The sequence below is a fragment of the Rhinoraja longicauda genome, chromosome 3 (genome assembly GCF_053455715.1).
Source record: "Rhinoraja longicauda isolate Sanriku21f chromosome 3, sRhiLon1.1, whole genome shotgun sequence".
NCBI lineage: Eukaryota > Metazoa > Chordata > Chondrichthyes > Rajiformes > Arhynchobatidae > Rhinoraja > Rhinoraja longicauda.
The window spans coordinates 85,611,786-85,633,216 of NC_135955.1; the positions used below are offsets into that span (position 1 = coordinate 85,611,786).

The 21,431-nt window shown below is 42.4% G+C and overlaps 1 protein-coding gene across 3 annotated transcripts in view; it reads left to right on the plus strand.

The window, feature by feature from the left end:
• Positions 1-21,431, plus strand: part of atg10 (ATG10 autophagy related 10 homolog (S. cerevisiae)) — a 232,134-nt gene that overhangs the window by 181,159 nt on the left and 29,544 nt on the right. For all 3 annotated transcript variants that reach the window (XM_078397047.1, XM_078397048.1, XM_078397049.1), the window contains exon 6: positions 9,030-9,127. In XM_078397047.1, coding sequence (XP_078253173.1) covers positions 9,030-9,127 — 98 coding nt within the window. The remainder of the gene's footprint in view (positions 1-9,029; positions 9,128-21,431) is intronic.

Below are 21,431 nucleotides of genomic sequence, written 5' to 3' on the forward strand. Positions count from 1 at the left end.
GAGGAGGAAGGAGCAAAAGAATAGGTCTATGGATGGAAGTTGTGAATAGCTTGGACGAGGTTGGAGCATGTGGTCTTGGGGTAGTACAGTGGCTTCCATATGTTAAAGGTAGCATGCTGATGGAATGGTGATGTCAATCCACCAAATATTGCATTGAACACAAGGTTGTCAACCCATGCAGACAATTGTTTCAGTGAGGAGGGCGAGGAATATTATTTATGCTCGTCACTCATTGGTAGTGATGTCAAAAGGATTTTGGAATTTGAACCACGTGCACAGGTTTCTGAAGCTTTCACAGACTAATTTGCATGTGAAACCAAGATGAGTACATGCAGCATAGAGTCAAAGAGTGATATAACATGGAAACAGGCCCTTTGGCCAAACTTGCCCACACCGGCCAACATGTCCCAGCTACACTAGTCCCTTCTGCCCGTGTTTGGTCCATATTCCTCCAAACCTGTCCTATCCATGTACCTGTCTAACTGGTTCTTAAACATTGGGATAGTCCCAGCCTCAACTACCTCCTCTGGAAGTTTATTCCATACATCCTTTGTGTGAAAAGGTTACCCCTCAGATTTCTATTAAATCTTTTCCCCTTCACCTTAAACCTATGTCCTCTGGTCCTCGATTCACCTACTCTGGGCAAGAGACCCTGTGCATCCACCCGATCTATTCCTCATGATTTTATACACCTCTATAAGATCACCCCTCATCCTCCTGTGCTTCAAGGAATAGAGTCCGTGCCTGCTCAACCTCTCCCTATAGCTCAGACCCTCTGAATCAAAGGGTGATTGAGGAGTTGTAGAAATGAAATGAATATCTGACAAAAGGTATCGCCACCTCACTGCAGTTTCCTTTCATGACTTGTTGAAAGACTTTCGTCACAGTGGTGGTGGTAGGAAATTGTTCGGGAAACTCTGCAGTCAGTGCTTGATGTCAGTGAGCTAAAGATGAATGCTGGAGTTGTCCGTGTAAACACTGAAGCTGCCTAACATAGAAACATAGAAAATAGGTGCAGGTGTAGGCCATTCGGCCCTTCGAGTCAGCACCGCCATTTAACCATGCCTACCTGTACACTGCTTGGTGCTTCATCCACTCCACATCCTCACCATTGGTGAAGGATGGTACAATCTTGGGAACCGCAGCACGTTGCTTCTTGCATGCCCTCGGCCAGATAGGAGAGGGTGGATCAGCGATCAGGTCCACCAAACACCACAGCTTACCTGAGTAGACTTAATGGGCCGAATGGCCTAATTCTACTACTATCACCTATGACATAGGGTTTACTGATGGAGCCTTAGTGTCTCTGTGCTGGAGGAGGCTCGGGGTATGGAATTATGTGGTGGCAATCTTATTTCACCATAGCAGCAACAAGGTGTCCTGCCCACAGACTATACCTTCCAATGGCCATCAAGTAACTGCTGCCCTCAACATCTTTGTCCCAGAATCCTCCACTGAAGCCATATGCGACGTTTCATGGTTAGAAATATAGAAACATAGAAACTAGGTGCAGGAGGAGGCCATTCGGCCCTTCAAATGGCTGATCGTTCCCAATCAATAACCCGTGCCTGCCTTCTCCCCATATCCCTTGATTACACTAGCTCCTAGAGCATTATCTAACTCTCTCTTAAATCCATCCAGTGATTTGGCTTCCACTGCCCTCTGTGGCAGAGGATTCCACAAATTCACAACTCTCTGGGTGAAAAAGTTCCTTCTCACCTCAGTTTTAAATGGCCTCCCCTTTATTCTAAGACTGTGGCCCCTGGTTCTGGACTCGCCCAACATTGGGAACATTTTTCCTGCATCTAGCTTGTCCAGTCCTTTTATAATTTTATATGTTTCTATAAGATCCCTTCTCATCCTTCTAAACTCCAGTGAATACAAGCCTAGTCTTTTCAATCTTTCCTCATATGACAGTCCCGCCATCCCAGGGATCAATCTTGTGAACCTACGCTGCACTGCCTCAATTACAAGGATGTCCTTCCTCAAATTAGGAGACCAAAACTGTACACAATACTCCAGATGTGGTCTTACCAGGGCCATATACAACAGCAGAAGAACCTCTTTACTCCTAAACTGAAATCCTCTCGTTATGAAGGCCAACATGCCATTAGCTTTCTTCACTACCTGCTGTACCTGCACACCAACTTTCAGTGACTGGTGTACAAGGACACCCAGGTCTCGCTGCACCTCCCCCTTACCTAACCTAACTCCATTGAGATAATAATCTGCCTCCTTGTTTTTGCCGCCAAAGTGGGTAACCTCACATTTATCTATATTATACTGCATCTGCCACGCATCTGCCCACTCACTCAACCTGTTCAGATCACCCTGCAACCTCCTAACATCCTCTTCACAGTTTACACTGCCACCCAGTTAGCTGAGCATAAAAAGGCATTGGACGTAACTACCAATTATATTAACGTTGTTAGTGCTGTGGATATCAAAATGAGCAAATGCTTGGCTTTGTGACGCCAAGGTGTAAGATGTCACAGTCGACACTCTTGGGCTGTGGTCATGTTCTGTGGTCGTATGCCTCAGTCATAATAATGAAAGGGATGATGCTGTAAAGCATAAAGTGACATTAAAAGTGGCATTGATGTGATAACAATCGGAACAGACGTTGGTTCCACACGGAAGGGAGAGGAAGCAAGTAGGGAGAGGAGTCCAGAGGGGGAAACCAAAAATTAGACGGCCAATGATTGGAAGCACCTAATTTGAGGAAGGGCATTCTTGCTATTGAGGGCGTGCAGCGTAGGTTCACCAGGTTAATTCCCAGAATGGCGGGACTGTCGTATAATGAAAGAATGGAGCAACTGGGCTCGTATTCACTGGAATCTAGAAGGATGAGAGGCGATCTTATAGAAACATATAAAATTATTAAGGGATTGGACACTTTAGATGCAGGAAACATGTTCCCGATGTTGGGGGAGTCTAGATCTAGGGGCCACAGTTTAAGAATAAGGGGTAGGCCATTTAGAACTGAGATGAGGAAAAAAAATTCACACAGAGAGTTGTGAATTTGTGGAATTCTCTGCCTCAGAAGGCAGTGGAGGCTGATTTACTGGATGCATTCAAGTGAGAGTTAGATAGAGGGTTCGCGGAATCAAGGGATATGGGGAGAAGGCAGGAACGGGGTACTGATTGTGGATGATCAGCCATGATCACATTGGATGGCAGTGCTGACTCGAAGGGCCGAATGGCCTACTCCTGCACCTATTGTCTATGTATCTATGTATGAGCATGGAACCCTCTCTGCCGCCAAAGCCCAGAATTGGTGCGACAAGTTTGATCTCTCCAATTGAGTTTGAACTGCATAATTATAACTGAAATGAGTGGAAAACGAGTCTCCAGTTTGGAACGTGGTCATAGAGTCATAGAGTGATACAGTGTGGAAACAGGCCCTTCGGCCCAACTTGCCCACACCGGCCAACCTGTCCCAGCTACACTAGTCCCACCTGCCTGCGCTTGGTCCATATCCCTCCAAACCTGTCCTGTCCATGTACCTGTCTAACTGTTCCTTAAACATTGGGATAGTCCCAGCCTCAACTATGTCCTCTGGCTGTTTGTTCCATACACGTACCTTATTGCAGGAATGGATGCTGTTTCTCAAGATTCATTGCTTCTCATCGGAACAGTGCGGAGGATCACTAGCCCAGAGAGGACAAACTGTGAATAGGATGAAAAATGAGAGTGACAGGCAACCGGAAGCTCAGGGTCACATTTGCTGACTAAATGGTGGTCTTCTCCAAAGCGGTTTTCAATTTGTCTCTCTGTTGCAGAGGAGATTACATTGTGAAGAGTGAATCCACTCTTCAAATCTAACCACCGTTTTACTTCCATTTTGATTGATGCAAGCTGCTCTTGCACTCGTTGGACATCAATTCACCACCCCACGTGCAGTATCAAGGTAAAACGATAACCTCGTACCGAGGTAGCTGTGAGCAGATGAAGCCAGCCAGGGGTATGGCAATCAGATCACTTGAAAGGTTAGGATACCAAGATATTTTTTAAAAGATGCACAAGCAAGGTATACCTCTGGCTGAAACAGTAAGATTCTTGTTCTGGTGTGCCAAAAATGTCAAAAAGATCTTTGTTTCCTGTTCATAGAGTGGAAGAAATTCATGGTTCTATTCTTTTTGTGGCATTTTTATGTTATGATGTCTGTCACTTCACCATTACTTTTTGAATTGTATATTAATCCTAGCCTCGGGCGATTCCTTCAGTTATTTTTCTTCCATCATTTTCAAGAGGCTTGGACTTCTGCCAAGTTTAAGGGAACAGTACTGCATCTGTGTTTTCTTTCTTTTATTGAAACTTCTTGGAAAAAAAGTGTTGGCCTTGTTTTAGAGTGATCAAACATTTTGGTCAAAACATCTCTCTTGCCAAATTTAAAAACTGCTGTTTAACTGAGTTGCTGAGGGATTTAAAATTTCACTGGCCTTGTCAGGTCTTCATGGCCATGATCGTTATCTTCAGTGTCTGGCACTGTACCACTCTTTTAAAGATTACCTACGCTGGAGGAGTTTCCTCACCAGAGCTCAGAAGCAGTGATTTAAGCAGTGCGTGACTACACTGAAAGATAGATGGTCATATAGAATCGGATTGTGCTTATATTTTATTGCTGGGGAAGAACCTAGAAAATTAGCAACTCCATAAATTAATTCAGTCATTACTTTAGCATCCATGCTGATTTCAGTTGGGGTAAGAAGTTAACATTCTGATCCTGAAACAATGTTTTGGGAGTGGAGTGTCGCCTGCAACCTCTTGTAAATCCTGCCGTTGCAACACAGGATTGCCAAACCCTTGTTCTGTCTGAATCTGCAGAGTTTTCTGGCACCAAAGAGCAATGCTACTAACTTTTAAGAGTGGCGCTCCTCTTTCTGAGTTTATCACCGAATGCATCTCTTCGGGTGGGGAACGATTGCATAGGGATTCGTGGCAGCGCAGGCTTGAAGAAACCTGCTTAACAAATAAAAATAAAAATAAAAATATGCTCCCGTTGTCGATAACAAAAAAAAAGCTTGCTTTTGCAGGGCCTCATTGCCTTCCATTGTCTCCCGTGATTCCTTCAGAAAGCAGATCTTTGAGTTTTGGCGTACCTGGAGATTTTAGGGGATGCAAAAAAATCGATATGCTAGATATTTCATTTTGTAAGACTTAAAAAGCCATATAATTACCTGAACGCATGGTTGTTAGTGTACTCATTCTGGGAGATATTTTGGCATATTCTGTTACTAATATGTTGCATCTGGCATTTGCAGGTTGCTAAAGTCAATGGCTGCCTGTTTGTTATGCTGTGCTTAAAGAACGGCTTATTACAATACTTGCAAAAGTCCCAAGGACACTCTTCTCTATTGCAATTGGCAACCATTTACAAGTAGCAAACAATTTTAAATAGTCCGGAAAAGTTATGTGGAATTGCCTTTTTCCTCCTTTCCACAATCCAATTCGGTTTCACATCATTCTCGGATATTTTATTTGGTACGTTTACAAAAAAAGTAGTTAATGCCATTATTTATTTTGGTGTCCATCTTGATGATGTGAAATGCTATGAAGTGCATTATAAATTTGCTAAATACATTTTAACAAAGAAATTAGGGGGTTGGAAATTTCATGGAGTATAAAATATTCATTTAATAATTTAACTAGACGATCAGCAATCTGGTTCTTATTTTCATCGATGTCCAATCAAACTGCAGAATCCACATCCTGCCATTGCTACGTGATGCAGATTGATTGTGTCAGTGCGCGAATGCTTAGTGCTGGGTTCTGCTCATTTTCTTTCAATCTTGTTGCTTGTGTTCAACAGGATATTTATATATTTTCAAACTGATTCCCAAAAAAAAAATGTCCATAAAGTAGTGTGTACTACAGTACCAATATGTATAGTAGAATCCAATTTAAAATGTTTGGAATACCGATGCAATAAAACTACTGATCAAGACGTTGAATTTAGAAATAAGAGCATGGAAAGCAGTCAGTCACCCAGTAAGTCTGCACTGGTGTTGTATCAACTGGAACTATTTACTCCAGTCCCATTTCCCTGCCCTCTCCCACATTTATTGATATTTTTCCTCCCGCGAGTACTAGTGGCACGGTGGCGCAGCGGTAGAGTTGCTGCCTTTCAGCTCCAGAGTGACCTGGGTTCGATCCTGACTATGGGTGCTGTCTGTACAGAGTTTGTATGTTCTCCCCGCGACCTGCGTGGGTTTTCCCCGGGTGCTCCGGTTTCCTCCCAGGCTCCAAAGACGTACAGGTTTGTAGGTTAATTGGCTCTGGTAAAGATTGTAAATTGTCTCTCGTGTGTAGGATAGTGCTCGCGTACGAGGGTCGCTGGTCGGTGCGGACCCGGTGGGCCAAAGGGCCTGTTTGCGTGCTGTATCTCTAAACTAAACTAAATTCTTCTCCTAAATGCTACCTCAGCAGCCACTTCTAGTGAAACGGTCACAAAATCAAGAATGGCATGCATATCAGTATAACCGCAGAACAGACACGGAATTTCTGTGGCTGATCATGGGGTCCAAGGGAGGTTCTCTGCGTTGCTTCCAGTCCAAAACCAAAACCTTCTGCTATCACCCTCCGCGTCCTTCCATGAAGCGAATTCTCTACTAGTCGGCTAGCTCTCCCTGAGTCTCCTGCGATCAAACCTTCCAGAGCAGTCTATCATACGGAACCTTATCAAATGCCTTGCTGAAGTCCATAGACAACATCTATGGCTCTGTCCTCGTCATCCTTTTTGGTTATTTCTTCAAAAACCTCATTGAGATTCGTAACACACAATCTTCCATGTACAAAGCAATGCTAACTATCCCTAATCAACTCCTGTCTATCCGAATGCATAAATCATAGATGTTAGGCTCACTGGTCTTTAGTTCCCTGGGCCTTTCCTTACAGCTCTTAAATAGAGGCACAACATTAGTCATCCTCCAGTCTTCTGGCACCTCACCTGTATCTAATGATGATTCATATATCTCAGCCAGGGCACTTGCATTTTACTCTCTCCTGCAGCTCCACACAGAGATAACCGCTTTGGTTACTGCACGCTATTGTCTAGTCACCCTCTTTCCCTCAATATATATAAGATCTCTTTGGATTTTCTTCAATATTATCTGCTGCTTTTTACCCTCATTACTTCCTTCTTAACTATGCTCCTCCATTCCTGAAACTGCTCCAGGCCACTCAATTCCAGCTGCCTATACCTGACCCATGCCTCATTTCTCCAGACCAGAGCCTCAATTTCTTTAATCGTCCTTACTCCCGCCTGCCTTGCCCTTCACTCTAACAGGAACATGCATGCCTTGAACTCTTGTCATCCTACTTTATGGACATTCCTTTGCCCACGAACAACCTACTCCAATCAACTTTAGCAAGTTCCTTTCTGTTGTCATGAAAATTGGACTTGCCCCAATTCAGAACTTTAACTCATAGGCCCGCTACCTGTCTTTATCCATAACTATTTTAAAGCTAATAGAACTGTGGTCGCTGGTCCCAAAAGGCTGACCGACAGACAGTTCAGTCATTGCCCTTCCCAACTTCCTAAGAGTAGATCAGGTTTTAGCCTCTCCCTTTCAGGGTTCTCTACAAATCGCCTGAGGGAACTTCTCTGAACAAATTTGACAAATTCCACCCCACCTCAGCCCTTGGCACTATGACAGTCCCAGTCTCTATTGGGAAGGTTAACATCCCCCACTATGACAATCTTATTCATCTGGCAGCTTCCAGCAATCACTCGGCACATTTTATTTCAGGGCATATAGTACACAACCAGATAATCGCCCTTTGTTTATTTCTCTACTCCACCCTGTACTTTGTGTTTTCAATTTCTGATTTCCACACTGGCAATGACAAATTCTGTTAAATGGTACAGTGCTTCCCTGTTCAAGTCAAGTTTATTGTCAAATGCAGACGCAACAAACTCCAGATGCTGGAATCTTGAACAGAACACAGAGCTGGAGTAACTCCACGGGTCAGGCAGCATCTATGGAGGGAATGGAAAAGTGATGTTTTGGGTCGGGACCCTTCTTCAGACTGAAGAAGCATTCTAACTTGAAATGTCGCCTGTCCATTCCAGTCACAGATGCAACTCGACCCGCTGAGTTACTCCACCTCTTTGTGTTTTGCTTGAGTTTATTATCATGAATGGTGGGGTACAGGTACATTGAAAATCTTGCTGAAGTGTTGATTCTCCAGTCCTTTTTCACTTAGACACTGAATGCAAGAGTCAAGGGAGTCAAGAGTGTTTTATTGTCATATGTCCCGGATAGAACAATGAGATTTTTACTTGCAGCAGCGCAACAGAATATGTAACCATTGTACACTGTAAACAATATAAAAATCTAGAACAAGTGGACCCGTTGGGCCCAATCCTCTCCTGCATTGGTGCAGCACCCTCTCCTCCCCCCTCCTCCCCCTCCTCCCTCCACATGTGTAGACACACACACTCATATGTACACATAAAAAACAAATGCTGATCATAAAGATGGAAAGTGAGCCAGAAATTCCTGTGTGTTATAAAATCCTTTGCTCTGATTCTTACCGTATTCTCAACCTTTACCAGTATATAAAGGTCCTAATAGAATCGTGGGCGAGCTTAGCGCAAAGTGTGGGAAAATGTAAAGAGATAAAGTGTAAGCATGTGCTTGATGGTCATCGCAGAGTAGGTGGGTCAAAGGACCTTGTTCCCTGCTGCATAGCAAGGACATGCTGTGATACTTTATCCTTAACCCAATCATCTAAACTGCACCACTTATCATTACTGCATTGCACGTTTAACTCGTTACTTGAAGTTACTTGAACAGTACTTGAACACAAAGCTTAAAGAAAGTTTAGGTTGCTAATTTTACTTGCTTTACTGTAAAAAATAACTTGGAAAAATCTGGGAAATTATGTGATGGATAGAAGGAAACAGCTTGGATTACATTGATTCATTGTGGAGCTCAAGTGTAGAGTTGATATAATAGTAGCATCCTGTGGTGAAACCTCTATGAAATTGGTTCTTAAATACTTACTTTTTATTATTTCTGCAGGAACACCATATACTTGGGCAGCCATTTTTTGTTCTTCATCCTTGTCGAACTTCTGAATTAATGACTCCAATAATGATTGGTGCCACGACGGAGCAAAGGTAAAGATTATCTATACAGTAAGCCTATTGAATAGTTAACATTGGCACTAATTGAACAAAGCTGAATTAAAATGCAATGAATTATTATAAAGGCAATGAAAATTATTTTGCTTTTTAACCAAGTAAATCTCTGTTGTGTATATATTTAATATCAAATGATAATAAATCTTCTGATTTGATGAGGAGTAAACCCAAAAGCAAAAGCAAAAGGTGGTGCAGCGGTAGAGTTGCTGCCTTACAGTGCTTGCAGCGCCAGAGACCCGGGTTCAATCCTGACTACGGGTGCTGACTGCACGGAATTTACACATTCTCCCTGTGACCGCGTGGGTTTTTTCCGAGATCTTCGGTTTCCTCCCACACTCCAAAGACGTGCGGGTTTGTAGGTAAATTGGCTTGGTGTAAGTGTAAATTGTCCCTAGTGTATGTAGGATAGTGTTAATGTGCGGGTATCGCCGGTCGGCACAGACTCGGTGGGCCGAAAGGCCTGTTTCCGCGCTGTATCTTTAAAAACTAAAACTAAAGAAAAGTGGGTTGTTCAGAGTCAGGTGTTACTTTTTTTGTCTCTTTTCAGAATCTATGCTGATTTTTCAATAGGCAATAAGTGGTCTTATTAGCTGCTCTTATGATCTTATTTGTAAGCAACACAATGTTTAATATGTTTCAGTGATATTTTTAAACTTTGTCACAAATATTATGTATACAGATTTAAGTCATTGTTGATAAAACACGATACCTTCCCGTGTATAAATCTTATGTGTTCTGAGTCAAAATTGTAAAACATAAGACTTGCGTATTTTTAAAAACATTTTTTGCTTTCATTGTTGAAGCATTGATTCCTTCATGCTAACTATCATTTGAGCTTCATCATCTTTAACTAAGCAGCAGCTGAAACATCCTGAAGTAATTATTGTCCAGCAGCATAAGACAAAGATAACTTTGAATGTGTGGAGAACTTTTATGTATTTTAAACAAAAACAGTCTTCGAGGTAGAGAATGAGAGAAGGATGCGCTCAGGTCCGACTATGTGCTGACAAATGTCAACAAAATAACCAGATTTACTTGTTTGTTCTCAAGTTTTAATACATCTGCCATGTAGTAGAAAAATCATGGATTGATGATCTTTCAAGTTTTAGTCCTCAGTAGTCTGGGAAAAAGTGTATTATATTTCCTGACTCATCATCCTGCAAAAGAGGGAGAGAAGCAGAGTCTGAAGCAATGACAACAAAATGGAATACGTTACAGTTCTCTGTGTGTAGAATCGATTGCTATTCTAATTCAAGAGCGAGGGCTTGAAAGCACGCACCTCCAGATTTAGGAACAACTTATCAAACTAGGGAACAATCCTCTCATGGGGTAATGGGATAGTCTTGAGTTCCCAACCTGCCACATTGCAGCCCTTGCACTTTTTTATCTGCACTTTCTCTGTAACTAACGCTGTAACACTATATTCTACACTCTGGGATTTTCTCTGCTCTACCTGCTGTACTTGTGTACAGCTTGATTGTACTTGTGTAGTATGATTTGACTGGATAGCATGAAAACAAAGTTTTTCTCTATATCTCACTACACTTGACAATAATAAACCAATCCCAATACCAATTCAGATTTCTAATAATGGCCTTTAACTTACTTTGGCAACACTTTTGTGTCATTATACATTTTCCGATATCTCTATTTCTAAAACAATTCCACAGGTCCCACATCAGATCTCCCAGTTTAAACTTGCATTGGAATTGCTAGTTTGACCCTGGGTTATTCCAGAATTTAAATATCATCAATGTTATGTTACAAACCGCTTTAGAAAATGTAATGTTTGTTGGCTTTTTTTTCTATAAAGTGTTCTTTGTTTCTGTATCTTGACACTGAAATATGCTTATCACCAGTTGATGCACTTTAGAAATTATCCATATATTACAATGTACTTTATTAAATGCTAAGGTCATGACGCATGTACAGTGCCCGCCATAATGTTTAGGACAAAGACCCATCATTTATTTATTTGCCTCTGTATTCCACACTTTGAGATTTGTAATAGAAAAAAATCACATGTGGTTAAAATGCACATTGTCAGATTTTAATAAAGGCCATTTTTACACATTTTGGTTTCACCATGTAGAAATTACAGCAGTGTTTATACATAGTTCCCCCCCCCCCCCCATTTCAGGGCCCCATAATGTTTGGGACACAGCAATGTCATGTAAATGAAAGTAGTCATGTTTAGTATTTTGTTGCATATCCTTTGCATGCATTGACTGCTTGAAGTCTGCGATTCATAGACATCACCAGTTGCTGAGTTGCTGGGTGTCTTCTCTGGTGATGCTCTGCCAGGCCTGTATCACAGCCATCTTTATCTTATGCTTGTTTTGGGGGCTAGTCCCCTTCAGATTTCTCTTCAGCATATAAAAGGCATGCTCAATTGGGTTCAGATCGGGTGATTGACTTGGCCGCTCAAGAATTGATCATTTTTTAGCTTTGAAAAACTCCTTTGTTGCTTTAGCAGTATGTTTGGGATCATTATCTTGTTGTAGAATGAACCGCCGACCAATAAGTTTTGAGGCATTTGTTTGAACTTAAGCAGATAGGATGTGTCTATACACTTCATAATTCATTATGCTACTACCATCAGCAGTTGTATCATCAATGAAGATAAGTGAGTCAGTACCTTCAGCAGCCATACATGCCTAGGCCATAATACCCCCACCACCGTGTTTCACAGATGAGGTGGTATGCTTTGGATCTTGGGCAATTCCTTCTCTCCTCCATACTTTGCTCTTGCCATCACTCTGATATAAGTTAATCTTCGTCTCATCTGTCTACAAGACGTTATTCCATCCTATTGTCCATCCTGGACATCCTATTTTTGCGGCTAACCAATGGTTTGCCTTTGTATTTCTGTTCATGACGTCTTCTGCGGACAGTGCGGAATCCACACCTGACTTCTGAAGAGTGTTTCTGGTCTGTCGGACAGGTGCTTGGGGATTTTTTTAAATTATAGAATTCTTCTGTCATCAGCTGTGGAGGTCTTCCTTGGCCTGCCTGTCCCTTTGCGATTAGTAAGCTCACCAGTGCTCTCTTTCTTCTTAATGATGTTCCAAACAGTTGATTTAGGTAAGCCTAAGGTTTGGCTGATGTCTCTAACAGTTTTATTCTTGTTTCTCAGTCTCATAATGGTTTCTTTGACTTTCATTGGCACAACTTTGGTCCTCATGTTGATCAACAGCAAAACAGGTTTCCAAAGGTGATGGAAAGACTGGAGGAAAGACTAGGTGCTGAGATCTCTCTTATACCTGCATGAAGGAGGCATTTAAACATACCTGAGCAATTACAAACACCTGTGAAGCCATGTGTCCCATACATTATGGTGCCCTGAAATAGATGGACTATGTATAAACACAGCTGTAATTTCTACATCGTGAACCAAAATGTATAAAAATACCCTTTAATAAAATCTGACAATGTGCACTTTAACCACAATGATCTTTTCTATTACAAATCTCAAATTATGGAGTACAGAGGCAAATAAATAAATGATGGGTCTTTGTCCCAAATATTATGGGGGACACTGTAAGTATAGGTTACTTCATTATATGTTATTAGGGTACAAATGAGATGGCATCAACTTTGTGTCAGTGTGGGACGAAAACTGAACTGAAATATGGCAACCTTTCTCCTGCATCTGCCTTAAGGCATAATGTCACAGATCGTTTAACCTGAAAGTTGTCCATGTTTTCACTAGCTTGAGTGGCTCCAAAGAAAATTATGAATTTGGCCATTGACTTGTGGATTTTTGGGTGGCTGAAACATCAGTTGGCTCTAGACTTAGTGGCATTCCCTGGGTAGAACATTTACCCCAACAACGTGAACGGAAGATCGAAGGGGGGACCCAGCTGGGAGAGGCCGAGATCGAAGTGGGACGCGCCGGGGGTGGGGGGAGGGGACGTACCCTGCCGCCTCCTGTGGCGACAGGCCTGGTTCACCGCTGCAAGGAAATATAATAATAATAATAATAATAATAATAATGCATTACATTTATATAGCGCTTTTCTAAACACTCAAAGACGCTTTACAGGGTTTACTAAAACATAGAGAAGAAAATAAATAGATAAATAAGTAAACGAACAGAAAAGGAAAAAGAAGGTGAGGTGACAGTCAGTGGTTGAAGGCAGTGCTGAACAGGTGAGACTTCAGTGATGTTTTGAATGTGGTGAGTGAGGAGGAGTCTCTGACGGTTTGGGGTAGTGAGTTCCAGAGTGTGGGAGCAGCGATGGAGAAAGCCCTGTCCCCCCAGGATCTGAGTTTGGTCCGGATGGGGGGGGGGGACAGGAGGTTAGCAGCAGCAGAGCAGAGGGTACGGGTGGGAGTGTGTCTGTGGAGGAGGTCAGTCAGGTAGGATGGGGCCAGGTTATGGAGGGCTTTGTAGGTCATGAGGAGGATTTTGTACTGGATTCTCTGGGGGACGGGGAGCCAGTGGAGCTTGTAAAGGACGGGGGTGATATGGTCACGGATCGGGGAGTGGGTGAGTAGACGGGCAGCGGAGTTTTGGATGTATTGGAGTTTATTGATGATTTTTGAGGGTGAACCATAGAGGAGGCTGTTGCAGTAGTCCAGACGGGAGGTGATGAAGGCGTGGATGAGGGTTTCTGCAGCTGTGGAGGAGAGGGATGGACGGAGACGGACGATGTTTTTGAGGTGGAAGAAGGCTGTCTTGGTGATGTGTTTGATGTGTTTGTCGAAGGAGAGGGTTTGATCAAAGATGATTCCAAGATTCCGGATGTGAGGGGAGGTGGATACTGGGAAACCATCATATTGAGGGTGAAGTTTTGGGTGGATTTGGTGAGCGTTTTTGGACCAATGATGATGAATTCAGATTTGTCGCAGTTGAGTTTGAGGAAATTGGATTGAAGCCAAGATTTTATTTCAGTGATGCAGTTTGTCAGGGTAGAGTGTGTGGTGGTGGAGATTGACTTGGTGGAGATGAGGAGCTGGATATCATCGGCGAAGCAGTGGAACTTGAGACCATGACGGCGGATTAATTGACCAAGGGGGAACAGGTACAGGATGAAGAGGAGGGGGCCGAGAACTGAACCTTGGGGGACACCTTGGGGGAGGGGAGCGGTGGGGGATATAGACTGCTCGGTGAACTTTGTGTAACTTTGTTGGCGCCAGACTCTTTGTGCACTACCTGGGTGAGGTCTGCTAGATTGTATGCAAAAACAAAGAATTTCACTGTTGCTAGGTACATGTGACAATAAAGTTTCATTCAACTAGCATATCCCACAGATTTAGTTTGATTATATTGAAGCAGACTTTCACCTTGGCTTCAGCTCGGGAAAGGTTACTTTGCTGCACTCGATTGAGCCTACTTTGCGTAGCTACGAGGCTCATAGTTTTCCACTGAGTTAGGGGTTAGGGGGTTTTTGCTTCAGGGTTAGTCCACACGCATTTGAACCTTCAACACCAGGGAGATATCTTGAGCAGGATCCATCTTGGGTTAGAAACATAGAACATAGAAAAATAGGTGCAGGAGTAGGCCATTCAACCCTTTCAGCACCGCCATTCAATATGATCATGGCTGATCATCCAAAATCAGTACCCCGTTCCTGTTTTTTCCCCATATCCCTTGATTCCCTTACCCCTAAGAGCTAAATCTGCAATTGCTGTAAAACGAGGACAGCGTTGGCAACATGCATGCTCCTTCATTTACTTTTATAGGGTACAATGAATTCAGCATGAAATGGTTCAATTTTAAATTTTCATAAGCTCAAGCTAAAGTAAACATTTCTCCTGGTAGCCATTGGATATCTCCTCATTATCACTGAAGAACCCATTTCTTTTGTGCAATTTTAACCTCTAAGCCAAGTATATGCCAGCTTTGGATTTTCTTTTTTTGAGAACAAATTTTTTATCCACTGAAACTCATCCAAGAAATTGGACCCTTGGGGCCAGAAGGTGCTCTTGCAGGGTGTGCGACAAACAAGATTAGCTACATATGGTAACGTTTATCAGTCAGCAGCAGTTGAGAACTGACCTGCCGTTAGGCTGGCTCGAGCCTCTGTGATTGATAACACATTGAGCAGTTAATATGTAGACTGTAAAGCTGTTTCAACTGTATGCTGCACTTGAAGTAAGAGCACTTATTGACTCCTCTAGTGCATGGGCGCCTGATTACTAATCTCAGATCTTTTGAGGGTATTGCAGATAAATGTGCAGAGACTTCTTTCAGGAAAGACTGTTATACGTGGCACAAAAATGTATGTTGAATGCGTGCAGGGTTCCTTTCTCCAGCTCCAGCCCGGCTCAACGCTTTCCAAGGTTTACAGAATAGACGACAAAACCCATGAAAAGTGCATAATTATTGCAGCTATTTTCTCCCATTTACGCACATAACCATATTTCTGAAAGTCTCGACCCGAATTGTCAATGATTACCTTTCTCCAGAAATGCTGTCGGAAGCACTGAGTCTATCTTCTCTTTCAAAAACGGATCACAATTTTTAATCTCAATTAAGCTTATGAAATGTGTTCGCTTATTCATTTAAAAATGAATTGAAGAAAAGGAATTGGGCAAAAGATGGAGAAAAATATTAGAGCAGCTAACTGCACTAATTGGGATCCACGTACGTTCAGACTATAATATCTAATTTCAATCCAGAATCATGTCCTTGGAAAAAGAGAGAAAATCCAAGCCCAGTGATTTTGAAAGAAATTAAGGCCTTCAGGCAAAAACTTTAATAAAACCAACTATTTGGTAGATAAGTTTAATTATGTTAGCATCATACGTGACTATTTAAAAATATCTTGGCTTGTATAGATCCTCTTTTGGAAATTAAAACTCAGTTACTGCAGGAAAAGAAATCAATTAAAAAAATTATCAGGAGGTTTTTGAGTTGTTTGTGGAACTAGATAGGCATTGTCTAGAATTGTAAATTTCTGTCAGTATTTTTAAATGTTAGTGAGTATAATGGAAAAAAATAAAAATAAAAGTGTGGCACTGTGGCGCAGCGGTAGAGTTGCTGCCTTACAGCGCTTGCAGAGCCAGAGACCCGGGTTTGATCCCGACTACGGGCGCTGTCTGGACGGACTTTGTACGTTCTCCCCGTGACCTGCGTGGGTTTTCTCCGAGATCTTCGGTTTCCTCCCACACTCCAAATACGTACAGGTTTGTAGGTTAATTGGCTTGGTATAAATGTAAATTGTCCCTTGTGTGTGTAGGATAGTGTAAGTGTGCAGGGATCGTTGGTCGGTGCGGACTCGGTGGGCTGAAGGGCCTGTTTCCACGCTGTATCTATAAACAAAAACTAAACTAAAAACCATGACAACAGGAAGTTGCAGAGACATCATGCTGAACACGTATTTCATATTTACTTAACAAGACCAAACGTGGTCTTCAATTACAGAAGGCTTAGTGGTCAGGGATGGTTGCAGTGGGACCTGGAGAAGGAATTTGCTTTCCATTATAAACTTTATACACTCCGAGGACCCCACATGAAAACCAGCAGCTACCTATGCAACAATTGTCAACTGTAATTGTATCCTCCCATCAGTTGTTATAGTAAAGTCAAAGGTTCAATTTCAAATTATTTCCTTAAATAGTGGAAGGTCACGAATTTGCTCTTTGCTACTGCACCTTAAAAAATATAACTAAAGGTTAAGTTCTCAATTCTGTAGACTATACTAACGGCATATTTAAAAATGGGTGTGAAATTCAATATTTCCCTTCATTTTGGTCTGCAAATTGGAAATTTATTACAAGAAGTACCGCATCTTTCTGATCCTGGATTCCCATCCGGAATGGATGCTTGCAGCTCCTCCAGGTGGAGAAAACCAGTATAGCTGGTTCTTTTCTCGGAACAGGGCTTTGCCTGCTGCAAAAGCTGTTGTTGATTTTAAGTTTTAAATGTTTCTGACATTTAGGACAATTTAAAAACTCTTAAAGGGGAAGTAAGTCATCTATATACTAAAACTCTCGTTTGTTTGTTTGTTTGTTCCTGAACTATAGCCAAAACGGTACACGATAGTGTGACAATTTTAGGCCCACCTTACCGTCGTCTCTTTAGTGCTAATGGAAGAAATTTCATTGAAATCGGTGTTATGTTTTTAAAGTTATTCACATTTTAAAGTTTAAATCTATCTCCTAGGGCGGGAGGGGGGAGGGAGGGAAGGAGGGGGGTGGGGGGAGGGGGGTGAGGGGAGGGGGAGTGGAGGGAGGGGGTGTGGAGGGAGGGGGGATGAGGAAGGTAAGGGGGGTTGAGGGGAATGGAGTGTGGGAAGGGGGGAGGGGAGGGGGGGAGAGAGGGGAGGGGGGAGAGAGAGGAGGGGGGAGAGAGGGGAGGCAGGGAGGAGAGGGTGCTGCACCAATGCAGGAGAGGTTTGGGCCCAACGGGTCCACTTGGTCTAGTTAAACTTAAAATTTAAGTTTTATTACTGGAAACTTAATGAATTAAAACACATAGATCTGACCAGGTGCAGGATCTGAGTGTTAACTTCTCCAGTGTAAAGTCCAGAAGGATCTTGACCTGAAACTTCACCCATTTCTTCTCGCCAGAGATACTGCCTGTCCCGCTGAGTTACTCCAGCATTTTATGTCTAAAGGCCAGCAAGACTGTACTGTGCTTGAAACTCTTTTTCGTTGTTTTTTGCAAATTTTCCATTCATTTGTCATAAGTACCATCCATATATTTACCGGTTGCAGACCTCCCAACCCTTCCAAATTTGGCGGAAAGTTTTCCACTTTCTTATTTCATTTCCACCATTCCGATTTCACCTCACATTTTTCCGCAAAACACATGCCTCGCCGCCTGCCCTGCCTCTCGCCCCGCCCCGCCCCGCCGCTGGCCTCGCCTCGCCTCGCCGTTGGCCCAGTCACGCCTCGCCGTTGGTCTCGCCTCGTCTCGCCTCGCCGTTGGCCTCGCCTCGCCGGTGGCCCCGCCTCGCCTCGCCGCTGGCCCCACCCCGCTTCGCCGCTGGCCTCGACTCACCTCGCTGCTGGCCCGGTCTCACCTCACTACCTTGGAGAGTGGTGAGGGAGGGGTGTGGGGGGAGGACATGGACTTGTGATTTGCTTTTGAAGACCACTGGAGCAAGTATGTCTTCAATGAAAATTTAGGTATGTGCAGTTTTAAATGAAACTCTTTCTTCATAACTTAGTCATACATTTTGTGTATGGAAAAAGCAAAATAGAGAAAACAAAACAAAACAATTTTTTCTTTGTGTTGTAAAAAGTATTTTTGTTCAATAACCTTTTTATAAATAGCAGAATATACTCATGATAGGCCTGACATTGTACATGTAGTCCAAGAACTACAGACTGTTGGAAATAATAGTCGTTTTTCACACATGAATGTAGCGCAACGCGAAGGCGCATTTGGAGTGCATACTTTTTTTTGCTGAAAAGTTGCATTACACGCCATATTATGAATTTTGATGTAAAATTATGAATTTTGGACATCAAAATTCTGAATTTGTAAAATCAAATGTTGGGAGGTCTGCGGTTGTATTGAATGCCTACAGGAGATGCAAGAACTGCAGATGCTGGTTTACCAAAACTAAACACACAATGGTAAAGTACTTGTGGGTCGGGTAGCATGTCCATCGATTGCCTGCTGAGTGAGCTTAACCACTATATGAATTCCATGATGACACTGGACTTCACTATTCAGAATTTCTTTTTTTGTGAAGCGGAACTCGTTTTGATGGGTATTGACTAGTTGACTTTAATATCTCTTAACTCGTCGTAGAGTGATACAATGTGGAAACAGGCCCTTCGGCCCAACTTGCCTACACTGGCCAACATGTCCCGGCTACATGAGTCCCACCTGCCTGCACTTGGTCCATATCCCTTCAAACCTGTCCTATCCATGTACCTGTCCAACCGTTTCTTAAACGTTGGGATAGTTCCTGCCTCGACTACCTCCTCTGGCAGCTTGTTCCATACACCTACCACCCTTTGTGTGAAAAAGTTACCCCTCAGATTCCTATTTAATCTTTTCCCCTTCACCTTCACCAGAGGCGTATGTCCTCTGGTCCTTGTCCATTGTCTCAGACTGATCAATGACCTTTGCAGATAGTGAAGGCGCAGATGAGCTTGACCATGTGTAAATGTTCTGCCTGTTGAGAAGTATAGCATCAGGTTTTTATGCCATAACAGTGTAGTACACAATTAGATTGCTCATATTCTGTGTAATGAAAAGTTCAAGAGGTTCTCCTGTGATAAGGTTATTTCTCTGCGGCAAAATTATCATGATCTTGCAGTGTCATTTTACATTTGGTATTATTTTATCCCAAAAACTAATTGTACCTCGTCTATAAATCACCATTTTGGAATTGTTTCCTGCTAACATTCATGAATGCAGACTGGAAGGTTCAGAATATTCCTGCATCTTATACACCATTTTGTGGAATCTTATTTTTGTTCTTGAACTGGTTATACTCTTGTTTGATTTAGTTACTTTGCAGCCTTGAGCTTACAATAGAATCTCATTGTAATTAAATCCCTGAGGAAGATGGACAATTGCATGAACATAATGTAAAATACCAGGGAGAAAAACAGAATTTCAATGATAAATTACGCGCTTAATTCAAGAATTGACACTACGCCATTAGATATTTGAGTACAAACATTTAATGTGGTTGTCTCAAATTACGTTGTGTTGCTTTGGTAGATGTACTAACCTATTTAGGATAAACTGAATAATGTCTTCATGTTCATATGCTAGTAATCACCAACATAATTTCAGAGCCTGCTTAATAAATCAGCCAGCATTATTTAGCACCGTAATGCTTTCTGTATTGCATAGTTTAAGATTGATAGACTCCAAACACATAGAAAAAAATCCAAATTTCTGTCTGCCGCAAGCTACTTTGGATAATATATTTTAAAAATGTATTTAGAAATAGCCTTACAGTCCTAATTCAGAGGAATCTATTTTCCAAGTGCAGCATTCTGATCAGTTTTCCACAGTAATATTGTAAACCTTTAATTTTTATTTCACAGTAGACCTTAAGAAATACAGCATGGAAACAGGCCCTTCGGCCCGAGTCTCCATTGACCAACAATTACTCATGCACTAGATCTATACTAGACACACTAGGGATAATTTACAGAAGCCAATTAGCCTACAAACCTGTACGACTTTGGAGTGTGCGAAGAAACTGGAGCACCCGGAGAAAACCCACGTGGTCACAGGGAGAACATACAAACTCCATACAGACAGAACCCACAGTCAGACAATAGACAATAGACAATAGGTGCAGGAGTAGGCCATTCAGCCCTTCGAGCCAGCACCGCCATTCAATGCGATCATGGCTGATCACTCTCAATCAGTACCCCGTTCCTGCCTTCTCCCCATACCCCCTCACTCTGCTATCCTTAAGAGCTCTATCCAGCTCTCTCTTGAAAGCATCCAACGAACTGGCCTCCACTGCCTTCTGAGGCAGAGAATTCCACACCTTCACCACTCTCTGACTGAAAAGGTTCTTCCTCATCTCCGTTCTAAATGGCATACCCCTTATTCTTAAACTGTGGCCCCTTGTTCTGGACTCCCCCAACATTGGGAACATGTTTCCTGCCTCTAATGTGTCCAATCCCCTAATTATCTTATATGTTTCAATGAGATCCCCCCTCATCCTTCTAAATTCCAGTGTATACAAGCCTAATTGCTCCAGCCTTTCAACATACGACAGTCCCGCCATTCCGGGAATTAACCTAGTGAACCTACGCTGCACGCCCTCAATAGCAAGAATATCCTTCCTCAAATTTGGAGACCAAAACTGCACACAGTACTCCAGGTGCGGTCTCACCAGGGCCCGGTACAACTGCAGAAGGACCTCGGGTCTCTGGCGCTGTAAGGCAGCAACTCTACCACTGTGTCGCCGAATAAAACCAGATAATGTTGGAAACACTTAACAGGTTAGGCAGCATCTGTGGAAAGAGAAACGGAGTTAACATTTAATGTTAAAGAGACTTCCTTTATCATTTATTTCAGATTTCCAGCATAAGCAGATTTTGATTTCCAGTTTTTGTTTATAATATGCTGAATGAAGCAAGGGCACTCATCATTATTAATTTGTTAATTCGACAGTAACTATTCGTAACTACATCAGGAAGTAGCAGAGATGCAAAAGTAAAATGAATGAATTATTTTGAGAGAGACCTAGGTGTAGGTTTATTATTATCACGTGTACTGAGGAACAGTGAGAAGCTGTGTTTTTGCATGCTACCCAAAGATCAGATATACATGAAAATCAGATATACAAAAAAGATCAGATATACTACACATAAATACAACCAAGTTAAATTAAAGTAC